At 45.4% G+C, this 23,312-nt stretch overlaps 1 protein-coding gene across 4 annotated transcripts in view; it reads left to right on the top strand.

The window, feature by feature from the left end:
* Nucleotides 1–2,108: 2,108 nt before the first annotated feature.
* Nucleotides 2,109–23,312, top strand: part of Adgrf1 (adhesion G protein-coupled receptor F1) — a 41,666-nt gene continuing 20,462 nt past the window's right edge. The window contains exons 1-6 of one of the 4 annotated variants that reach the window (XM_021228546.2): nucleotides 2,109–2,558; nucleotides 14,227–14,292; nucleotides 15,824–15,942; nucleotides 18,148–18,208; nucleotides 19,987–20,130; nucleotides 21,658–21,831. In XM_021228546.2, coding sequence (XP_021084205.1) covers nucleotides 14,265–14,292; nucleotides 15,824–15,942; nucleotides 18,148–18,208; nucleotides 19,987–20,130; nucleotides 21,658–21,831 — 526 coding nt within the window. In that variant the 5' untranslated portion in view covers nucleotides 2,109–2,558; nucleotides 14,227–14,264. The remainder of the gene's footprint in view (nucleotides 2,559–14,226; nucleotides 14,293–15,823; nucleotides 15,943–18,147; nucleotides 18,209–19,986; nucleotides 20,131–21,657; nucleotides 21,832–23,312) is intronic. The other 3 variants (XM_021228545.2, XM_013115010.3, XM_005072299.4) reach the window with 3 other exon arrangements.

Raw genomic sequence — 23,312 nt, 5'->3', positions numbered from 1 at the left:
AGAGTCCTAACCTCCTGTGGTCACGAGATTCCCCCAGAGACAGCTGCTTGTCTCACTTTCTGGAGCCCTCTGACAGATCAGTCTAATAAGGAGTGATGGAGCTCTCACTGGTGCTGGCAGCCTTGTCCCTCAGAAGTGGTTGAGGCCAACAAAGCAAAGGTGAGTGAGGAAAGTACCTCAGGGCTTCCGGCGCAGTCATAACCGACCACTCTGCCTGCCCTTCCATCGCCTCCTCATTCCCTCCACCACTAACGCCCTGCTTCACAGCCACTGTCCTGCCCAAATAGCCAACATTAGCGTCTACTACTGTTAGCCACGTTTTATTGGCTTCTCTATTACATTTTTATTTTTAAGGGTCCTCAAAGGGAATCCTGGCCAGCTGGCCTCACAGGTATGCAACCGTCCTGCCTGAGCCTCCTGAGTGCTGAGGCTACAGTATGCTCTCCACACCTGCCTAACCCCACGTTGTGAGCATCTCACCGTGAAGACGTCAGCGAGTTAGATGCCTCTACAAGCCATGCAATTTAATCTAGACAACAGCAAAAGAGTGCCATCTATAATCCTAGACCGCTGGGTATTAGACAAGTGACTGGGCAAGATGTATTTCTAGACGTCCTCAGCTATTTTACTGAGTGGAGATTTGGTGCCAGTCACAACGGGTTGGTTTGGAAACACGCAGAATTCTGCAGGAAGGGCACACCAAGAGGGCACAGTGCACCGTGCCCTCACACAGAGGGGGTTTTCAGCTCAGCTCCACTCTCCTGCTAAGTTTCCTATTGTGACAGATCTAGACTGGCTGGTAATGGGTTATGATATGGATGGAGCAGTCCAGCTGTGTAGAAAATGAGAGCTTTGCTGAGAACATATCTCCCGACCACGGTGGTCTCTAATAGGAAATCAAGTAGACACTAATGTTGGAAATACAGCCTGCCCTCAGAGATATTTCCACTGAAATATTCACTGCTCCTAGACTAGTTTTCTTCTTCTTTGGGTGGAGGCTTCCTCAAAAGCAAAGGAGAATAGCGTACCTCAGTAGATGAAGTGTATAAACCATTCCCTTCTGTTCGCAGATTTTAGAAAGTTCTGTCCCTAGGGTAAAGTAACAAATTTATAAAACATAATAGTCGCTCTGATTATCATTTGCATGATTTTGATATTGCCTTTTTAATTCTTATTTATTTTGTCATTTCCTTTTTTATTTTTTGAGGTTGGATCTTACTTTGTAGCATAGGCTATCCTAGAACTTACCACATACCCAATGTTGATCTTGAACTTCTGATCCTCTTGCTTCTACCTCCCAAGTTCAAAGATTACAGATGTGTGCCACCATGGTTTACATGGTATTGGGGACTGTGTGTGTGTAAATATATATGTATACATATGTATATATATGTTATATACATATATATTATGTATATGGGAGTGGGGCTCTCACTCTGTAGCCCAGGCTGGCTTGGAACTTAATACCTAGCCTTGAACTCATAGCCAACCTCTTGCCTCAGCATCTCACATACTGAGACCACAGGCATTACCTATTACATCTGGCTAAATTTTGCCTTTTATATAGTTTATATACTTGTCTATAACTTTCCCACTTCATGGTTCTTTATTTTTACCCAACACTATGTTGTTCTTCTGTTTATGCTGGAAACCTCCTCAAGTCCTCTGTAGAATGTTCATACTGAAAAGAAGCAAAACAGCACGAGGAAGGTCACTGAATTCAGGGACATATTTTCCTCTTTTCCGTTGACAGTTTTGAGAAGTACCACATTTTTGTCCCCAAACTGTTACTTGAGTAATTTAGATGTGGCTGTTTGCATCTGTAGTTACTTTAACCACAAAGCAATATGCTCATCGATGCATGAGTGCGGACCCATTACGGTTTTTCAATTAGATGAATCGTTAGATAGGGAACCGGTCCTTAAAAAAAAGCCCACCTTCAGCATGTTCCTGCCACCCTGTCTTGCTGGTGCCCAGTCCATGCTTTTCCACAAGGAGGTCTAAGGTCCTTCATCTGAGAAACAGTACGGTGATTCTTCAGGCTTGAGTGAGAAGCTTGGAAGAGAAAACACCTTACCTCCCACAGAACTCACCTGAGTCTGCGCCGTGAACTTCCGCGGGGAGGGCTGCATTCCTTCAGCTCTATGGGGCGAGACCTTGAGTATCCAGAGGCTGGATGGGAGAACTCAGGGGAGTGGTATTTTGTAGGGTCCTAATCTGCATGCCCAAGAGCATATTTGTTTCCTTTGTAGCTAATGATCTCAGCTTTCCGTCTCTGGTGGCAGAAGCAGTAAGTCTTGGGTCTCTGAACTGTCTTATCTGCTCTGATATTGGCTCTGAGAAGAGGAGGAAGAGAGAGCTGGAAAAGAATCTTTGCTTTCCTCCGCAAGGGGTGTGTCCTGGTGTTTGCAGGCAGAGGCAGTAACCTGGCCTGAGCTGCTGAGACATCAGTAGACAGCCTAGGATCACATCAGTGCTCACCGCCATCCCTCAACAGTGCCAGTGGTTGGGGAGCATTGGGGAAAGACTCGGCTGTGCTGGGAAGACAGGAGGCCCAGGTAAGCTAATAGCCCTTTGATTCCTTAGGGTCCGAGCTCTGTCGGTTAAGCTGCGTTTTACTCTGTGGGGGAATACTATGATTTCAACTTCTCATTTCCTTAAAGGATAGACAAGGAAAAGCATTGTTGAAGCAACTATTAGAAACAATAGGACTCTGTCTCTTCCTCACTGTGTAACTTGAGACAATTTTTCTTAGTCTCCGACGTGAGTTTTTCTAGCTGAACGCCAAGAGTTCTATCCAGGACAGGGCATGCCCACAGCCATCTACAGGGAAAGTTCAGCTGACTAGCATATGTCAGCATCATCTAGGAAGCCTATTAAAAATACCTGTTGTTTGGCTGTATCTAACTAGCAATGGTGCAGACTCTCTTAAAATCTAATCATGCTTGAGAAGGTGAAGTTGGATTTCCAGGCTGGCCCCAAACTCACTATGTATCCCAGGCTGGCTCTGAACTCCTTATCCTCCTGTCTCCTTCCAAGTGCTCAGATCAGAAGTGAGTGCTCCTACCATAAGAGGCTGAAACAATTAGTTTTTTCCCCACTATATGATGACTCTATTGAAATCTGGCCCAAACCAGGATAAACCTGAACCTTATCTCCCAATTGAACTTGCTCAGTGACTAACAAAAAAAAAAAAAAAAAAAAAACAACCGACTTTTACAAATTGTTTCCCCTTGTTCCTTCCTAAAGTACATATAAAATAATATGCCACACTTTACCCCACAGCCCTTAAAATTTAGTGATTTTTTATTTTCCATAAAAGTTTCCACTTACAACCGAGCATGGTGGCACCTGTAATCCCAGCACCTGGGAGGTAGTGGCAGAGGTATCAGAAGTTCAAGGTCGTTCTTGGCTTTACAGAGAGTTTGAAGCCAACCTGAGCTACATATCTTAACCAACAGGAAGGGATCCACTTATATGAACCTGATATTTTGTGTCATCACTCATGTCAGAGACAAAGGGGTGGAAAGGTACTGAAGGAAGTGTACACAGCTGGCCATGAGCTGGCCGTATGGCTCAGCAGACAAATGGGATGCCTCAGACAGACGGTGTGAGCTGGATTCCTGGAGAGCAAATAAAGGCGGAGGATAAAACCATTTCTACAAGGTGGGCCTATGACCTCCACACGTTCACAGGGCACTCACAAGCCCCCTTGCATCACGTGCTCTTGCTCATGCCTGTGTACACACACACACACACACACACACACACACACACGAAACCCAACAACAACAATAATGAATAGAAGGGAGGGGATGTGAGAAGTAGCAGCCTTGACTTTTTCATGGCAATCTCCATTAAGATAAACTTGATAATCCCTCCTCTCTCTCTCTCTCTTACACATACACAGAGGCTAGAGATTACAGAAGAAAAATATCAGGCATGTATGAGTGCATTTTACAATCAGTCATAACATTAGCACAAGCCTTTTGTAATATTTTCTAATTTCATTATAAAAACTCTACTATTCACTGAACCATAACTCAAACATATATATTTTACAAGAATGGCCGGGCATGTAATGAAGCCTTGAGTAAGTTGCTCAGATCTTCCTGTAAGAAGCTAGAGGCTTGCTTTATAATGCAGTACGGATGGGAATGAAAATTGAATATGGGAAGATATATGTGTGCTGAGCTCTGTAAATTCCAGTTATGAACACTCACATCACTCATGAGTTGATGTGACATTTTGCTCCAAGCCACACATGTCTTACTTCTTCTAGAAGGCAACAGATATCTTAACAGTGTTATTTTCTCCATTTCAGAACTTTTCTCTTGCTAGGCTGAGGAATGGTGTGTGTGTGTGTGTGTGTGTGTGTGTGTGTGTGTGTGTGTGCTTGCATGAATGTGTGCATGTTATTCTCTGTCTTCTGCTTTACACCCCAGTTCAAAGACTGCAAATATACTCCCAGACAAGACATAAATGCATACATTCATTTAAACCAGTTCATGAGCAAATGGTTTTTATTTACTTACCATTTATTACTTATTTTTGACACAGGGCCTGCCTATGCAGCCCAGTCTAGTCTTAAATTCACTATCCTCCTGCCTCTGCCTTCTGAATATTGAAATTATAGGTGGGTGGTAATGTGCCTATCAATGAGTGATTTTAACCTTTTGGTTGAGAACAGGAAGACATAGAATGATTCAAAGGATACAGAATATCTGGGGTCAAGGCAGTGGAAAGGTATGTGTATCATGAGGTAAGAAGTTCAGAAAGCAGATGGGGTGGCACCTGCAGGACAAATGTCACCCAGTTCACAGTTCTACTCAAGTCCACACCCCATGAAACCGTATACTGTGGAAACCACCCAGTGTATTTGCAACGCTCCAAATAGCTCACACAGTTCTCTTCTTAACTTCCTTTCACAGGACCTTACCGGTACCTACAAAGGGATGTGTGAGAATATGCATTAAAGGTGGGCCCTTGAGGCTCCCTGCTGTGTGCGGATGCTGTTGGCAATTTTAGGCTCACTGTAACACCTGGCAATAGTTATTTCTAGAATGATCACTTGGGGGGGGGGTGTGAGGATAAAGTTTCTGTCCTGCCCAGTTTCACAGCCATTTAGTCTCAAACACTCTGAGGCTTATGTTAATTATAAACTGTTTGGCCGATGGCTCAGGCTTCTTATTGGTTAGCTCTCTCTTAATTATTAACCCATTTTTATTAATCTATGTATTTCCATGTGGTCTTGGCTTCCTGGAGAATGCCCAGGGGGCCTACCTTTTCAGTAGTTACATGGTGTCTCCTTGGCGACTCATTTTCTGCATTCATTTCTCCGAAATTCTCCTAGTCTGGCAGCCCCGCCTATACTTCCTGCATGGCTGTTTCCTACCTGTCCATTGGCTGAAACAGGTTTATTCATTAATCAATAAGAGAAATATATATTACAGCATACAGAAGGACATCCTCCACCAGGGACTTGACTGAACAACTTGCTTTTTCTCTTAAGCAAGTTGTGATGCAAACACTATCCATTTGTACAGAACAAGAGGTAGGGTGTTAGGTCAGAGGTCACCTTCACTTTACCCTTATTTTAAATAGAACTCTCAAACTGGGCTGTGTTGACATGGTGACATGCCAGTAATTCCAGCACAGACAGGGGTCTGTGATTTAGAGACCTTGTCTCAAAGTAAAGAAAGTAAGTGTCTCAGTCGGGAGGAATTCGCAGTAGCTTGAATTGACTGTTCACAGGTGAAGACCCGGCAGGCACAACACACTCTTTAGCTCCTTCCCAGAAGGCCCAGCTTTCTGTCCTTGTCCTTGTCCACAGAGTGTCTTCCCACACTCACATTTCCTAGGATGATTACTGAGAAACACACATGCTTCCTTTTCCTGAACAAGGGAGCTTGTTTGTAAGGTATGCAGATGGGGATCAAATTACAGTTCTGAGTATTGAAGTCATGCTTCAATAAATAAAATCTGACTGACTCATAGTCTAAGGGAAAGGGGATTTAAAGAAATAGTGATATATTCTTTGAGGTAGATTAGATCTACCCTTTTCATTTTCCATAAATGTAAATTGAAACAATTCTTTGTAATTTACAAGGTTACCAAGAATCAATATATATGGGAAGCATTTTGTAGAGTTTTTCTTTGTGCATGCATGTGTGTGTGTGTGTGTGTGTGTGTGCGCGCTCGCGTGTGTGTTTGTGTTCGAGAGCACAGGTCTGCACATGTCATAACACAGGAGTGGGGGTTGAGAACAACCTTGGGTGTTAGTCCTTACCCTCTGTCCTGTTTGAGACAGGGCCCTTTGTTTTCCGTTGTGTGCACCAAGGTAGCTGTTCTGTGAGAGACCTGCAACTTCTTCTGTCCCCGGTCAATCTCCACTTAGTGGTCCCAGGATCACAGATGCTATGCTATGCATTCAGTTTTCATCTGGCGATCTGGGGATTTGAGCACGTTTACCCACTGAGACATCTCCCCAGCCCAGCTGGGGCTACTCTCATTTCAATTCCTCTGATTTCTCCTCTCGGAGTGCCAGTTAGCTGAGCTTTCTTTAAAGCAGACCTAGGGCTGATGTGTGGATTCCAGGAAGGCTGAAGACTTGGGTGAAGAAATAACATGGCCACAAGATCATTATTCTCCCCGTAAGTGCTTGGAGGAACTCACACTGTACAAATTACTAGAGAAAAATCTTCAGGCACAAGTGGTTGACAGAGTTCCAAACTACTGGGCTTGCAGTCAGACCTTTAACAACATAACTGAACTGGACGTGTTTTCCCTGGGAAATGAACCATAGTAGGAGTCCAGCTGGAACTCTGGGTGATGAGCTAAGATCAAGGAGGCATCCTCAATGATGCTCTTCTAAGACAAAGCATAGCCAGGTGCCCAGAAAAGCACTATCCTTGCTGGGAAGGGACAGGGGGTCTGTTGGGTCGAAATCACAACTTTCCAGCTGAAATCTTTTGAAGGGCAAAGGACATGCAGGCTGCTAGAAAACCAGCTTTGTACCAACTCAGTTTGGGAATAGAAGGGCCTCAGCCTTAGTAGGGCCACACACTGACCTCTGAAGGTGCAGCCATTCAGCGTAGCACGAGAAAGCATAATCAACAAGGGCCCTGGAACAGAGCCTCACCCCCTCCAGGGGTTTGCAAAAGTGGGTTTCACCACAGCTGCTGGGGTTTTTACTTTTTTCTGCCCTCCTGCTCTGTGTATGTTATGCATATGTGCATATGTGTTCTGTGGGTGCGCATGCCCTGTGTGCAGGTATGGAGGCCAGACGTTGACTTCTGATGTCTTCCTCTATTAATCTGCATCTTATGGCTTTAAAAACAATAGGTCTCCAACTATCTGGAGCTCACTGATTGGCTAAACTGGCCAGCGAGCTCCAGGGATCCTACTGTCTCTGTCCTGTGGTGCTGGGGTTACAGGCACATGTGGCCTTGCCTGACTTTTTACATAGGTGCTAGAGATCTGAGCTCAGGTCTCCACACTAATATAGCAAGCACTTCCCCCACTCAGGCATCTTCTCAGTCTTCTAGAATCTCTCTTAATGCATGGGGGTATAGTCATGACAGCCCATACAGTTATGCTATTAGTACCCAATGCATTCACCATGCTCGGGAAATTGACAACCCTCTTTCCACAGTGGTTGAAAATAAATCAAAGTTTGTCCAATTCGTAGAATATCCATGGAGAAGAAGCAACTGAGTTAAATAACTCTTTGGGCCTTTCGAGCCTAAAAATTAATAAAAATTCCTTCTCTGTTCCCAACCAAACCTTAGTTTTCAGTGAGTTCTCAGTTCCTTTCAAAGATGCTCAGGGATTAACGACCAGTGGGAGGAGAAAACCAGCCCATTGAGCATCTTCCGGACTGTCAGGCTTGGTGACTGGCATGAATGAATGGGGGAAGAATTAGATAAGGAAACACTGCACACAGACGCTGAATCTGAGTGGATGTGAGCGGACCCAGTGTTATCCCTCACGGGAAAGGTGGACGCTGCCTTGGAGAGCTGGTGACATTTACAAATCTGTATATTTAAGCAGTACACCCAAGATATGTCTGACTCATCCTGGCCTCTCCTATCACATTATACACACAGGAATGTGAAAGCATAAAATATGGGTTTAAAATTTTACTCTGCAGGGCTGGGGGACCAGGGGCTGGGGACTGGGTGGCTTGGGGGCTGGGGATATAGCTCATTCTGGAGAGTGAAGTCCAGGGTTCAGTCCTGAGTCCTAATTTAAATGGATAGGGTACCACATGTCTGTGATCAAGCATGTGGGTAGTAGAGGCAGGAGAATTAGGGTTTCAAGGCTTGGCTGCATAGTGAATAGGAGGCTAGCCTAGGTACAGGAGATCCTTTTTTGTGTTGTATCTATACATAAATGAACACCCGCTGAGATTTTAGATAGTTTGAAGTTATTGGATTTTTTTTCAGAGAAAATTTAACTCTTAAGTTTGGTCAACTCACCAAACAGCTCGCGCCTTTTCTGTGTATGCCCCCCCCACTATCCTTTATTCTTTTATTACATCTACCCACCTCAGGATAAACAAGGAAACCCATCTGAAAGGCAGGCAAGCATCCCTGGGGGTTCCTATACAAAAACATCTCCCACAAAAGTGTTACTCCAAACCCACAGAATGAGAAGTGAAATAAAGCTGAGTTTGTGTACATCCTCTGCCTAGCCCTGGTTGAACTGTGATTCTGAGTCCTCCATGGAACCCTGCTCCGTCATCCCCATGTGTTCACCCCTGCTCCATCATCCCCGTGTGTGCTCCCCTACTCTGTCATCCCGTGTGTGCTCCCCTGCTCCATCATCCCCATGTGTGCACCCCTGCTCTGCTATCCCCGTGTGTGCACCCCTGCTCCGTCATCCCCGTGTGTGCACCCCTGCTCCATCATCCCCATGTGTGCTCCCCTGCTCCGTCATCCACATGTGTGCTCATCTGTGCACACCCCTGGGCTTGTAATTTTAAGGCAGAGAGGAGGGGGACCAATCTACAGGGACTGCTTCTGTTTATAGAGGAAATGGGATAATTCCATGAACCCTGAAGGCAGAAAAGCCTGGATTTCAGTGGTACCTAAGATTAGATTGTTGCTTAAACTACTGGAGAGTGTCTGTTGTGAGCAGTTTCAGGGCAGCATCGTGTGGATAAGGAGATCGCTGTTGATGCTGTTGATGTAAATAAATGGTATTCAGAGTCCACAAACACATGCTAAAAGAACGTGGAGACAATGTGCCACTATCCCCACAGGCACAACAACAAGTTTTAATGATTGTGGTTACATAAAGGACAGGGATTATCAGAAATGAATTCACTTGTATGAATTCAAGGAAGCAGGGGGGGCATCCCCTACTATGGTTAAGTCTTTCCACAGATGACAATGCCAACACAGCTGTCAGCCAGACATTAGCTGCCCCCAGAGTGAGTGTGATGTAAACACCCATGCTCTAATGACAAGGACAACTCATTTGTGGAGTTATACAAAGATTCTGGCTTTATTTTTTTTATAAGTTCCTGGGATCCTTCTGGCTTGGAAGGAAATGCTATGAGGTTTATGTCTAAGAATGCAGTAAAGCAGAATGTGTGTGGTACGCACACACACACACACACACACACACACACACACTTTACTTTCTTTGTGTTGAGAGTCCTCCTTCAAGTGAGGCCATTCAGCTCCTGGAAAAACTCACTCCATTTGTTACCTGAAGGCCTAGAGGTCTCTATCTCCATGGTGTGGGCCATCAAACAGACAGCATCACTTTCATCAAGCTAATGTGACTCAGAATTGAAGTTAAATTCTGACACAATCCAGCAAGGAGCTTCACAAGCTGGCAATAAGGTGGAAATAGTAAGGGCGATGATCTGTGTGGGTGACAGTGGTTATCGTTTGGGTGACAGCGTTTGGATGACAGTGGTTACCATTTAGCCCATTCTATATATGGTAATTCATTGGACTCTCCCAAGAACCTGTGAATTAGATGCTGATTCCCTTATCCCAAAGGTGAATAAACAAAGACATAGAAGGCCTAAGAGTATCATACGTACCCATTTGTAACCGTCAACACTGGATAGAAGGCAGTCTAGCTGCAGAGCCTGCTTCAATCTGCTTACCTTGAGATGATATTTCTTTCCCTTTGGCTTGTTGTCCAAATCAGTATTCCCAGTTAAACTTGAATTCCAGATACATTCATATTGTCTGACAATGGAGAATCTTTCCAAGTACACAGAGAGCAAAATTATCCTGAAATGTTATTCATTATTTATTTGACGTTCAGATATACCTACCTTGGGGTCTCTTGTTTTTATTCAATGAATTTTCCAACCCTACAACACAGAAAACTCTACACATTAAGGAACCAGAGTGGAAAATGATTAGTTTAAGCCTTGGCACTGTGATGATTAATACCGATGTGAATCTGAAAGGAGACAAAGTTCTGATGTCTATGAGGGGGCTTCTAGGCTAGGTTAAGTGAGGCGGGTGAGTGTGGGTGACACTGTCCGATGGACTGGCATATGAGGCTGGATAAGACAGAGACAAGGGCTGACCACCAGCATGAGACTGCCTCCTAACTGTGGCTACAATGTGACCAGAAAACTCAGCACCTGCTACCACACCCTCCCTGCTTGGTGGACTATACCTTCAAGCTGTGAGCCAAGATGAGTAGTACCTTACTCAAGTTGCTTTGTCTGATATCTTGTCACAACAATAGTTGACTAATACAGGTACCAAAACCTGGACCAGGGTAAGTGTATAGATCTTTTGCCTAGCCTAGAAATCATCCAGAAGTACATGCATCTGTACCCGGACATTGCTGAATACCTTTAATAATATCCACAGCTAGGCTGGACCTGTTGAAGATTTAACAGGCTTTAGAAAAAATATGGATGTCTATGCTTTCTACAGACTACCAAAATGTTCCTCTTCTATTCTCGATCTTTCCCTTCTGTTTCTCCCTTGCTACTTCTTCATTTTCCCTTCTTTCTTTTTTTAAAGCATTTAAAAGAATGCTTTATTTGTTCATTTTTATTTTATAAACATTGGTGTTTTGCCTGTATGCATGTTTGTGTGAAGGTGTCAGATCCCCTGGAACTGGAGTTGCAGACAGTTGTGAGCTGCCATGTGGGTGCTGGAATTGAACCTGGGTTCTCTGGAAGAGCAGTCAGTGTTTTTAACAACAGAATCATATATCCAGCCCTTCCCTTCCCTTCCCTTCCCTTCCCTTCCCTTCCCTTCCCTTCCCTTCCCTTCCCTTCCCTTCCCTTCCCTTCCCTTCCCTTCCCTTCCCTTCCTTCCCTTCCTTCTCTCTCTCTCTCTCTCTCTCTCTCTCTCTCTCTCTCTCTCTCTCTCTATCTCTCTCTCTCTCTCTCTCCCTCCCTCCCTTCCTTCCTTTCTTTGCATATTAACCATAGTTTATTATAGCAAGACCAAAAGGGGGGGAGACAGGCATAACAGAAAGAGAAGATGAGAGAGGATGAGATAGAGACAGAGAGAAAGATGAGAGTAAGAGAGAGAGAGACGAGAGTAAGAGAGAGAAGTAAGAGAGAAAAGTAAGAGAGGAAGACGAGAGTAAAAAGAGAGGATGAGATGATGAGAGTAAGAGAGAGTCTCCCTTCTTTCTTTATGGTACATCTATTCATGATCAGCCTATGAACCAACACAAACCTCCTCTGTGCATCACTGATAACCATTTCTGGAAAATTCCAAGAGGCAGTCCAGAGGAAGAAGCAGGAGAATAAGGAGGTGGGAGAGAAGACGTCGTTACAATGCCCAGAACTGTCACCCAGGCTTTCTGAGCTGGGTTTACAGTTTCAGGCTGCACATGGAGAAAGAGTTCTTAGCAGGAGAGAGCAGCGAGTTGTGGGGACTCACGTGAGGACAGGCATTTCCTTTAATAATAGTCATCGGCACACGGAGAAGGGACAAGGGGATACACATGCACATGTCAGCTCCAGGTTACAAGTCACAAGCAAAAGAATACCTAGCGATTCAAATTAAAAGAGTCTTCCTGGGAGTGGAGAAAAAGGGGGAGGAGACAGCCACACCTCTGCTTGCTATGTGGCTGGACTGCACTGAAGTATTAACGTAGTCATGCTTGACAGCTTAACAATAAGCTGAAATCAAATCAAACTAAGGAAAATATCCAAGGTTTGGCTATCCCCAGCGGTGTGGTTATGCATACCCATAATAATCTCAGAAGTTCAAAAGTGGAGGCAGGAGGATTGGACGTTCACACTCACTCATTGCTGCAGTCAGTTTTCCACAGGACTGTGCTACATGAGACCTTGACTAACAAAACAGGCATGCGGCTAGTTTAAACTGTCACCCTAGCCGGGCGGTGGTGGCGCACGCCTTTAATCCCAGCACTCGGGAGGCAGAGGCAGGCGAATCTCTGTGAGTTCGAGGCTGGGCTGGACCGATAGCCTCCAAAACAATACAGAGAAACCTTGTCTCGTAAAAACCAAACAACAACAACAACAACAAAAACAAAAAACCTGTCACCCTAACATAACTTAGAGTCACCTGGGTGGAAAGCCTCACTTGGGGAACTGTCTCAGTTGGGTTGGCAAGTAGTGGAGTCTCCTGAAGATGGTCTGGACTGGTAAGTGAGGAGGCGGGGCTCACCCTGAATGTAGGCGTCTTCTCCTCACTCCATTGCTTTTGTCAGGGCACCTTATCATAGTAACATGCAGACACACACACACACATACACACACACACACATACACATGCAGACACACACACATGCAGACACACACACACGCAGACACACACATATGCAGAGACACAGTCACACAGTCACACACACGCAGACACACATAGACATGCAGAGACACACAGACACATACACACACATGCAGAGACACAGTCACACACACATGCAGAGACACACAGACACAGACACACACACATGCAGAGACACAGCCACACACACACACACATGCAGACACACACACATATGCAGAAACACACAGGCACATACACACACATGCAGAGACACATAGTCACACACATGTGCAGAGATACACACACATGCGTGCACACACAGATAGAGAGAGAGAATATCCAAAGTACAACACTCAGGAAAGAATTCAGTTATACTGTGTGTATACACACACACACAGTGTGGATGAGTAATAAGTGTCTGCCATGAACACATGCAGACATTTCTTGCCATAATTTCCTAAGCAATGTAATATAGCATCTGTTTTCACAGCACTAGCAACACACTATGTTCAGATGATCTAGAGACGACTTGGATTCTCTGGGAAAGTATGTCGAAGTCACTGTCAGATACTCTACTACCGGTTCTCACCCTTCCTGATGCTGCAACCCTTTAACACAGTTCTTCCTGTGATGATGGCCCCCAACCATAAGATTATTTTCCTAACTGTAGTTTTGCTACTACTGTGAATTGCATTGTAAATATCTGATATGCAACCCTCGTGAAATGGTCATTCAATCCCCAAAGGGATCACGACCCACAGGTTAGAACCACTGTTCTACCATTCCATGGGAGGGATTTGTGCAGACATTGGTATATTCAGTGGCCCCGGACCAACCCTGAAATGCTGACGCAGAAGGATAGGTGTGTGTGTGTGTGTGTGTGTGTGTTGTGTGTGTTGTGTGTTTGTGTGTTGTGTGTGTATGTGTGTGTTGTGTGTGTGTATTGTATGTGTGTGTATGTGTGGTGTGTGTAGTTGTGTGGTGTGTGTGTATGTGTGAGCGTGTGTGTTGTATGTTGTGTGTGTGTATGTGTGGTGTGTGTAGTTGTGTGGTGTGTGTGTCTGTGTATGTATGTGGTGTGTGTGGTGTGTGTGTGAGGTGTGTGTGTGTTGGGTATGTAGTGTGTGTTGTGTGTGTGTGGTATGTGTGTGTTGTGTGCAGTGTGTGTATGTTGTAGGTTGTGTGTATGTGTGGTGTGTTCTTCAGTGAGCTCGACAGAAGCAGACAGGCTTTGGAGCAGATAGGCCAAGAACTAAAAGAATGACTGAAGTGTAGGCTGCCTTCTGCACACTCATCCAGCCACAAATCTAAGAGGAGTCTTTGGCAAGCAGGAGGGTGGGGTGTGAGAAAACCGTTCCTTCACCCAAGAGGGAAGGTGGTACAGATGCCATTGTGTTCCACGCTTCCCCAGCAGGCCCCAGCAGGTCCCAGGAAACCGGCCGTGGGTACAGTTTTCCTCCCCCATCCCTGACACTTTTCTCTTTAGGTCAGAGAGAAGCATCTGGTGGGGATGGCAGTGGGCACATGAAGATTAAGTTCAGCAAGAAGCGAGGTAAGTGTCAGGGAACCCCGCCCTCTGCTGATCTGTACACTTACTCCCATGGTAGACTGTTGTGCTTGGGGACCATTTTAGAAACTGCTTCTTGTGGAGCTGAGAAAGAAATGCTGAAAGGCGATAGGGAAATAATCCTTTATATTCTGTCACTGCTGTCCGGTTAGACTTTCCGTAATGATGGGCGTATCCTGTGATGTGCTGCTACTTAACGGGGAAGCCCTAGCTGCTTGTGACTTGTGAACCTCAGGAACATATTCAGTAGCTGGAGTTGCAACTCAGTTGATGGAATCCCTGTGTAGCACATGTGAAGTACTGGTTTAGACCAAGGACCACATGCACACTGACATTGGTAGCACACATGTATACTCCCAGCACTTGGGATGTATAGCTAGCAGAATCAGACGTGCAAGTCATCGTTATCTTAGTTTGAGGATATCCTGGGCCATATGATATCCTATCTCAAAATGCAAGGACAAAAATAAGTTCTCAGTTTCTCCTGTGTGCGCGTGTGTGTGGTGTTGTGTTACTGCAGGCTGAACTCAAGCATGTTAGGCAAATGCTTTACCACCGAGCTACATCTGAGAAACTGAATTTTCAATGCAATTTTTATTATGATAAAAATGTAGAGGCCTCAGGTGCTTAGTAGTTAAGTATTAGACAGAATAATTGTAAATTAGCATGATTTTTTCTTGGACACAAAATAACCTGTATGTAAAAGATTAATTTTGTGACCATGTCTGTACTGGTTATTTTTCTGTTGCTGTGATAAAACACCATGACCAAGGGCAACCAAAGGAAGAAAGAGTGCATTTTAGCTTACTGTCCAGAAGGAACGCTTGTATTGGTGGGGAAGGTATGACAGCAGGCAGTGCGAGCAGGAAACGGAGAGATCACAAACACAAAGTAGAGAGGCTGAACTGGAAGTGAGTGAGCCTGTAGACTCCCCAAACCTGCCCCTATGATGTGCTTTCTTCAGCAAACTTTTACCTCCTAAAACTTCCCAAACAGTGCCATCGTCTGGGTACCAAATGCTCAAACAATTGAGCCTATGAGGGACATTTTTCTTTTAAATTACCACAATGTTTACGTGTTGAATTCTATCCAAATTATTTAATATAAATAGAAACTTAAGAACAATTTGTTGCTGACTCCATCAGCTAATGAGAAGGGAACTTTCTAGACTGGCTAGTTGTTATCTTGAAGTTTAAGCACTCCAAATCTACCTTTAACGTTTGTGCTTCTTAGAGCCCTCGCGTATTTTAATAGGACAAAGAAAATGCCAGTAAAACTTCAGGAGTCAGCCTGGGCAGTGGTAATGCACGCCTTTAATTCCAGAAGAGGCAGAGGCAGGCGGATTTCTGTGAGTTTGAGACCAGCCTAGTCTACAAGAGCTAGTTCTAAGATAGCCTCCAAAGCCACAGAGAAACCCTGTCTCGAACCCCCCACCAAAAAACCCCAAAAACTTAAGGAGCCGATGATGAATGTAGCTGCTTACAGTCTTGCCTCATAATATTTGTTTCATACGCAGCCTCCTGGGTGTCTATACTCAATCCAGAGAGGGAGAAGGATCTGCTGGAGATGGGAGTTGGATTGCTGTGGCTCATCCCTCTTCTCACTCTGACGGAGGGCACCAATGGCTTCCTGCAGGTGAGTTGGTGCATGCCCTGTTTCTCTTGGCAGCCATACCTCCTCTCCACCTTCCTGCTACCTTCAAAACTCTCTCTCCAGGCAGCCAAGCGACAGAGACTGGTGGGCTTTGCTTCAGTAGTCCCGAGTTGTGTCTCAGTGTTATCAGCATTCACCGTGAGGTCTTCAATAAGTTATTTCATCTCTTTGAAGTGCAGGTGACTGGATTGCAAATGAAGCTCTCCATGAAAATGTAACCGTCTTGGAGATCTTGTCTAATTGAACCCAGTCTCTGCTGTGGCCTCTTGGGCACCGAAGACCCTGTGTGTGGACACTAACTCCCTGTGGGCCTTCTCTGTCTTTTCCACTCGCCACTTCTCCTTTTGACATTGTTGCTTAGGGTCTCATGCAGTTCGGGCTGGTCTCGAACTCACTATGTAGCTGAGGCTGGCTTTGAACTTCCGGTCTTCCTGCCTCTACCTCCTGTGTTCGGGGATTATAGATGTGTGTCACCACCCTTCCCTTGTTTTATGCTTTTTGAGATAGGCTGTTCTGGCTGGCACGGAACTCTTTGTGTAGACCAGGTTAGCCTCAGACTTGTAGTGATCTTCCTGCCTCTATCTCCGGAGTGCCAGGGTACTCATTTTTCTTTTTTCCTATTTGTGTGTATTTGTTTCAAATTTGTGAGTATGCATGCTTGCATGTGTGTGGGCACACGTGTGTGAGAGTGGGTATACACATTTGATATTAGAAATCCTTCCCAATTGTTTCTCCGCTTTATTGATGCAGGATGTCTCAGGCTCAGAGGTCAGTGGTATGGTTATTCTCGCTAGCCAGCTTGTTCTGTGTGTCCATCTTCCAGGGCTGGAACTAGCGGCAGGCCACCTTATCTACTCAGCACATAGGTAGGTTCTGGGGACCCAAACTCCAGTGGGTCCTTACCCCTGTACAACGAGTGCTTTAACAACCAAGCTACCACCTATCCATTACTCACTTTCTTGATGTTTTCATCTAGAATCGTGGCTTGAATCTTTTGAACTCACTGATGATCCCCAAAAGTGTATTTTCATCTGGATGCTTCATCCTGAATCCTTCATTGATGTAGCCACTATCCCTTTGGGCACCAGTGCTCCTCAACCCCAAGTTTTCTCACTAAACCTACTCTTCTTTTCCTGTGACACCACTCTCTCTCTACCTGGGTAAAAATGGTGCCAGGCTTGAGTGTTGTAATGTTGCAAATGTGAACCAGTTTTAAAACTTACTTTAAATATCTGCAGACATCAGACATTTCCAACTTCTTCCACTGTTAGTGCCTCCATCTAGAGGTTTATTATCTTGCTCCTGTAGCACCTTGGTAGCCCCAGCAATGCTTTCAATGCCTCTATGCTTGGCCATTCTTAACACGGCGTCAGGATCAAGACTTCTGAAAAGTAAATCAGAGTGAATCTTTGTGTTCCCCTGTTCAAACTCTGCACGACTCACTGGGTAAAATCTAAAACCAGACTACAGAACTGACTCTGTGGAGAAGAGCTCTTCTTGTTCTGCAAGCATGAAGGCGCAAGTTCAAATCCCTGGGATGCACTTTTAAAAAATGGGGCATGGCTGTAACCCCAGTACAGGAGTGTAGAGACAGGCAGACCCCTAGCCAGGCAGTCTAGGCAAAGCAGTGTCCAGATTCCCTGCAGTGAGAAGTCCTGTCTCCCAGGAGTATACTAAAGAGTGCTGGAGAAAGACATTCAATAGCTTCCTCCGGTCTTCTCATGTGCACATGGGTGCACTCACTAACATACCCATGCATGTACCATGAGTGCACGTGTCCACACATCATCAACAACAACAACATCAACAACAACACTTCTCTTCCCACAAACAATTAAAATCTTTCTGCAGTCTAATAGATAGACATGACCCGCCTCTGTGGACCCTGGGTTCCCACCTCTTACTCTTCTCCCGTCACCCCCTGCTTCGCGCTCTCCAATCGGAGCACTGTCCTGTCCTGCACACGCTGTTCCCGCCTCCTGCAAAGCTCTTCCTGCAGACTCTGTCGCTTCCTCCAGGTCTCTGCTCAAAACAGCCTCAGCAAGGCCTTTCTCAGGCTCCTGCTACCACTCTCAACTTGGACACTAGATGGGCAATTTCAGTTCATCCGGGAAGATCAACAGGCCTTTCAATGTGCAGCTCTCAAAGCCTCGTCATAGTCATCTTCTTTCCTTCCTTCTTTTTTAGCAGAAAGATGATGACAACGAAACAAAAGGAGATGTCAGTGTGGTTGAGAAAAGGCATCCAGGTAAGACCCTGCTAGATGTCCTGGTAGTTTGGACACTGACGCCAAGGAAGCAGGATTCCAACCTCAGCAATGGCCAGGTGGTCATAGGCACAGAAGGAAATTATCCCAATCTGGCGAGTGAGAACAGTAGTAATTCGGAAGAGAAGGGCATCTTTAAGGATTAACTAAAGACTCAGCGTAGCAGTTGGTAGCCTTGCTGCTGTGTCTTACAAATGTAAGGACTGGGTTATTTGGGCTCATGATGTAAGAGGCCGTGCAGTCAGGTCCCTCATGCCAGGGACAAATTGCAGCTGGAGCCTGAGGCAGCTGTTCACTCTGTGCCCACATCCAGGAAGCTTGGGGACGGACGCTGATGCTCAGGCCGCTTTCTCTCCCTTTCCTTTTATGCAGCTCACGGAATGGTGCCATCTGCATCCAGGGTGGGCTTTTCCTTCCCAGTTAAAGCTCTCTGGAAACTCCTTCAAATACCGGTCCAGAGGTGTGTCTCCTAGGTGACTACAAGCCCAGGCATACTGACAAGGAGGATGAGCATCATGTACCATGTCTGATAGGAGCCTGTCCTTAGTTCCTTTGTGTCCCCCTCCTATGAATGTAATGAATGGGCGGAGCTCTCACCTTGGGGATGGGCCCTGTGGTGGATGTTAACACACAGGCCTGATGTCTGAAGCCCTGAATATATTTCCTTATGAAAACATTGATCCCCACAGATGATTACTAGGTTCTAGAGCAGTCCCCAAAAGGCTTTCGGGTGTGCAACGCATTCAAATGCATATACGTGGCATACAGCCATGTATTAGGCACAGCGTGAAACATGTCCCCAGTGCAAGACTACAGTTCCTCAGGGAAATGAGACAAAATCTTTAGCATGGGATGCCACAAACAAGATCTCCTCAATAGTAACAATGACAATAAAAGCACAGGAAGCATTTATTTACTGGGCTGTCACTATGCCAGGCTGTGTTTAGTTCTACTGTGTGAAGTAAACCATCACACTCACACTTTGACTGTTCATGGCATCTTTATTGAAAGACGGTGAATCTAGGGCCCAGAGCTAGAGGCTGAAAGACAGGATTTCACCCAACCTATCTGGCTTCAGCATCAGTAACTCCCGGGAAAGTGAACAGGGTCACATTTACCCTGTTCCACATCATTTAGGGCTACTCCCAAGGAGCTATAGACAAGATTTGAACCCAGTCAGTCTGGCTGCAGAGCCAGCACATGCAAAGGCCTAAGGTAAGATTGGATTTGGCATGTGGAAGCCGAGGACACCAGAGCCCCAAGTACAGAAGGCTCGTCTTTGGGGAAAATTACTTATTTTCAGAAATAAGTAGCTGGAGGCAAGTGTGCACAGACACAAGCTAAAGTCTGCTTGTGTTTTGCTTTTGTATCTCAAGCACATTCCTAAACTCCCACTAATTAATGAGACCTTTTAAAAAGGAGTTCTTTGGAAAGGGTGAGGTTGGGGGTTTTATGTTGGACATAGTTCAAGAAAACCCAAGCTAGAGTAGGACAGAAGGGTGGGTAGGGTATACAAGCCTGTTTCCCATTGAGTCTCTGGGTCAGGGTGGAGAGCACGGGATCTGTTGGCCTAGCAGAAGTGGGAGTAGAGATTCGTATGAGGCATATGTGAGGCAGGTCTGCTTGCACACCTGTTAAGTCAACGTCTGGACGCGCAGAATGTAGTGACAAGTGTCAGGGACAGTCCAGGACGTGATGACTGCTAAGTGATTCCCCCCCACCCCCACAGATACCTTCTGATAGCCTCTCTCTCCCTCCAGTCCAGGAGTATGAGGTGCTGCTTCGGATGACATACAGGGATCCTGAGGAGAAGAGACAACTGAAAAGATTTCTGAAGGGTTTGAAATCTCCATCACCATGCTTATACGGGCCCAGCAAGATCATCAGAGTGAAGGCTACCACATGTAAATTAGCTTTCCAGGGTCTGGGAGTGTAACTGGAAAGAGGGGCGGGCCAGTCAGGGCAGGTAGGCTGTGCTGTGAGAAATGACCTTTCTACACATGCTCTGTGGCATCAAGAACCAATGTTTCTTCTTAATGGGACATGTCCATTGCACGTTGGCAAGGGGACTGTGTTTGTGACTATCCCTGGAGGCCCTCACACAGGCAATGACATTCTTTGGCTTATAATGGAAGACACTAATTCTGTTCCCCTTTTATTGGCTGGAATTTATTCAATGACTCCATCCAGCCTCATGAGGCCCGGATATGAAATCCCAGTGTGTATCTAGAAGATAGCAAGAAGTACTTGGTAACTCAAACCACAAAAGTGGTTCCCAGAGAAGCTTAATGACTTGGCTAAAGCTGTGAGGCCCAAAGTGTTCAGATTACCACCACCACCAAGAGTAGGCAACTGAATAGAAATGCAAACTCTTTAGTTCATTTCAGACTAGATCAGAAACTCTGGGATAAAACACTCTAGAGGTCCCCAAAGTGTGGTAAAGTTTGACAGGCTTTCACTACACGCTTCCATGTATGTTTCTCAAACATAGCCTGAATTATCCTCACTCCTTGCCCCTGCTCCCCTCCCTATCTTTCAACTTTCTGTTAAGATGGAAAAACTTTTGATAGGCTTGTTAGGTCCAATAGAAAATAACGAATGCACAGCATTGACTGGTAGGCATTTTCATCATTACCCCGCCTCTAAATCATTCTGCCTTTCTAAGGTTTTAAGACATTGAAAATTTTTATGTGTATGAGTGGTTTTTTTTCCACCACAAGACAGGGTTTCTCTCTGTATCCTTGGTTGGAACTTGCTCTGTAGACCAGAATGACCTTGAACTCATAGAGATCCATCTGCCTCTGCCTCCCAAGTGCTGGCATTAAAGGCATAGAAAACCATGCTCAGCATGTTTGAGTATGCTGACTACATGTGCACAAGTGCCTGGTTCCCAAGGAGACCAGAAGGCTTCAGACCCCTTGGAATTGGAGTTCTGGATGCCTGTGTGTTACCATGTGGGTGCTAGGAACCAATCTCATGTCCTTTGCAGAACAGCAAGAGCTCTTAAACACTGAAGCATGTCTTCAGCCCTGCCATGTGGCTTTTAAGGTCTCCTTTGAAGTGCTGATAGGTGGATGGATAGGGACTTAAATGAGATAGTGGCAAAATTCCCTTTAGACTCTTTCAATAACTCTATGTCATGATGATGCTCTTCTGCCTTCTCTTCCAGTATAGTGGGCACCAGTGGGATCTGTGGCCTTGTTTTGGGTCCTAAGCCAATCCATTTGGGTTTTTATCTTTGCTAGGATTTTCGCACCAGCCTCAGAATTTATCAAGTTGGAAATGTCCATGTCTTAAACACATTGCCATTCTTCCAGCTTCTTATGAGAAATCCTTAACTGAGATTCCAAGTCAGAGCCCAGAACTGAGGCGAAGTTGATTCACAAAGCAGTCACAGTGAGACTGTATTCTATTTTCTTTTATATATGTAGACTGCAGACGCCTGAAGGGGTTCCAGGAGTGTGCCTGTGAAGACAGCTATATGTGGTTTCCTCCCTCCTGCCTTGATCCCCAGAACTGCTACCTTCACACAACTGGACGCCTCCCAAGCTGTAATTGCCCTCTCAAAGACCTCAGCCAGAGTGTTAATTTCTGTGAGAGAGCAAGTAAGTATCTCTTGGCTGCTGTACTCTCATTCCAGGATGCCACAGAGACAGTACTGTAGCTCTTTGCCTGGCTGAAGGCAGCTGATGCTGAGGGCAGTGATGAGGTTGAGGCACCCTTGTTGGACTTGTCTAGACCCAGTGAAAGCATCCTCAATACGGCAGACCCGAAACCACAAGATGACATTTGGATGCCATTTCAATCTCTAGATCCCTGTAGCTCAGCTCTGTGATTGATTGCAGGACTCTACTGAGATTTAGAAAGATGCACTATAATCCAAGTAGGCAACTGCCTGAGTCAGGACATGTTCTTTCTCCCCTTTCTCTCTTTACCAGCATCAATTCTAGATGAGTGCATGCAGGAAGAACACTTGGTGATTATATTGAAAGGTCTGCTCTGGATTGCAGTAAATGCATTCCAAGACACACACACACACACACACACACACACACACACACACACACACACACACACAGTATATAGCCTGAGATCAGGGAAGCCACTGTTGACTTAAGTTTCTGTCTTATGAAGAATGAGATGAGTCTAGTGACATGGCCTCCAGGCCTTTAATGGACTTTAAGAAAATTCTGAGGAAAATGCCTTTAATCCTAGCACCCAGGAGACAGAGGCAAGAGGGTTGTCTCCAGTTTGAGGCCAGCTTAGCCTACATACTGAGTTCTAGGACAGTCTAGGCTATAGTTTCAGACACTGTCTGCAAGGAAGGAAAAGGAGAAGAGAAGGAAGAGGAGGAGGGGAGGAAGAAGAGAGGGGAAGATGATGGGCTTCCCCAAAGACTGCTTTAGTTATCTTAGTGGATTTTAGGTATGAGGAAACACTGAGTGAGGAGCCAGAAATAGTACAGCTTAACCGAGCATGCCTAATTCCCCTTCCCAGGACCACAGCAATTCATGTTATGGCATCATGTATCTATTAAGGACCATGTTTATATCCAGTTCCAGAGTGAACCCTTGGCGAGGCCACAAAGCATTTGTCTTGCTATGTATGAATCATCAGGCTAATGGGGGAGACTCGGTTGTAATGTAAGAAAGAAAAGAAGGCAAGTTTTTTTCCCAAATGCCAATGGAAGCTCACATTTTGGAAGAAGGCTCATTTCTGATCCATCTGCAAGAAATAGAAAGAAGACTCAGAAAGGCGATGTGCTCATGAAGGGCTCCCCACAGTCCTGTGGAGACAGGTATAGCCAGATGGAGAAAGCAGTGATGGAATTCAGAGGTAGAAGGGGACAAGAGAAGTGTTTCCAGAGCAGCTGACCATTAGACGCTGGGTGAGGACTGAGCAGGAGCTGTCCACAGAGAGACCAACTCTATACAGATGAACACTAGCCCTGAGCTAGCAAGCATGGGGCTTATAAGAGTTTAGCAAACAGTGCTCTGAAGTTGTGTTGGGGCTGGGGAGATGGCTTAGCCAGTAAAGTGCTTGGTGTGCAAGCATGAAGATTTGAGTTTGGATGTTTAGCTGGGCA

The sequence above is a fragment of the Mesocricetus auratus genome, unplaced genomic scaffold (genome assembly GCF_017639785.1).
Source record: "Mesocricetus auratus isolate SY011 unplaced genomic scaffold, BCM_Maur_2.0 Super-Scaffold_100021, whole genome shotgun sequence".
Classification (NCBI taxonomy): Eukaryota; Metazoa; Chordata; class Mammalia; order Rodentia; family Cricetidae; genus Mesocricetus; species Mesocricetus auratus.
The sequence above is the reverse complement of the archived record's forward strand: the minus strand, read 5'-3'. Positions and strand labels throughout refer to the sequence as shown.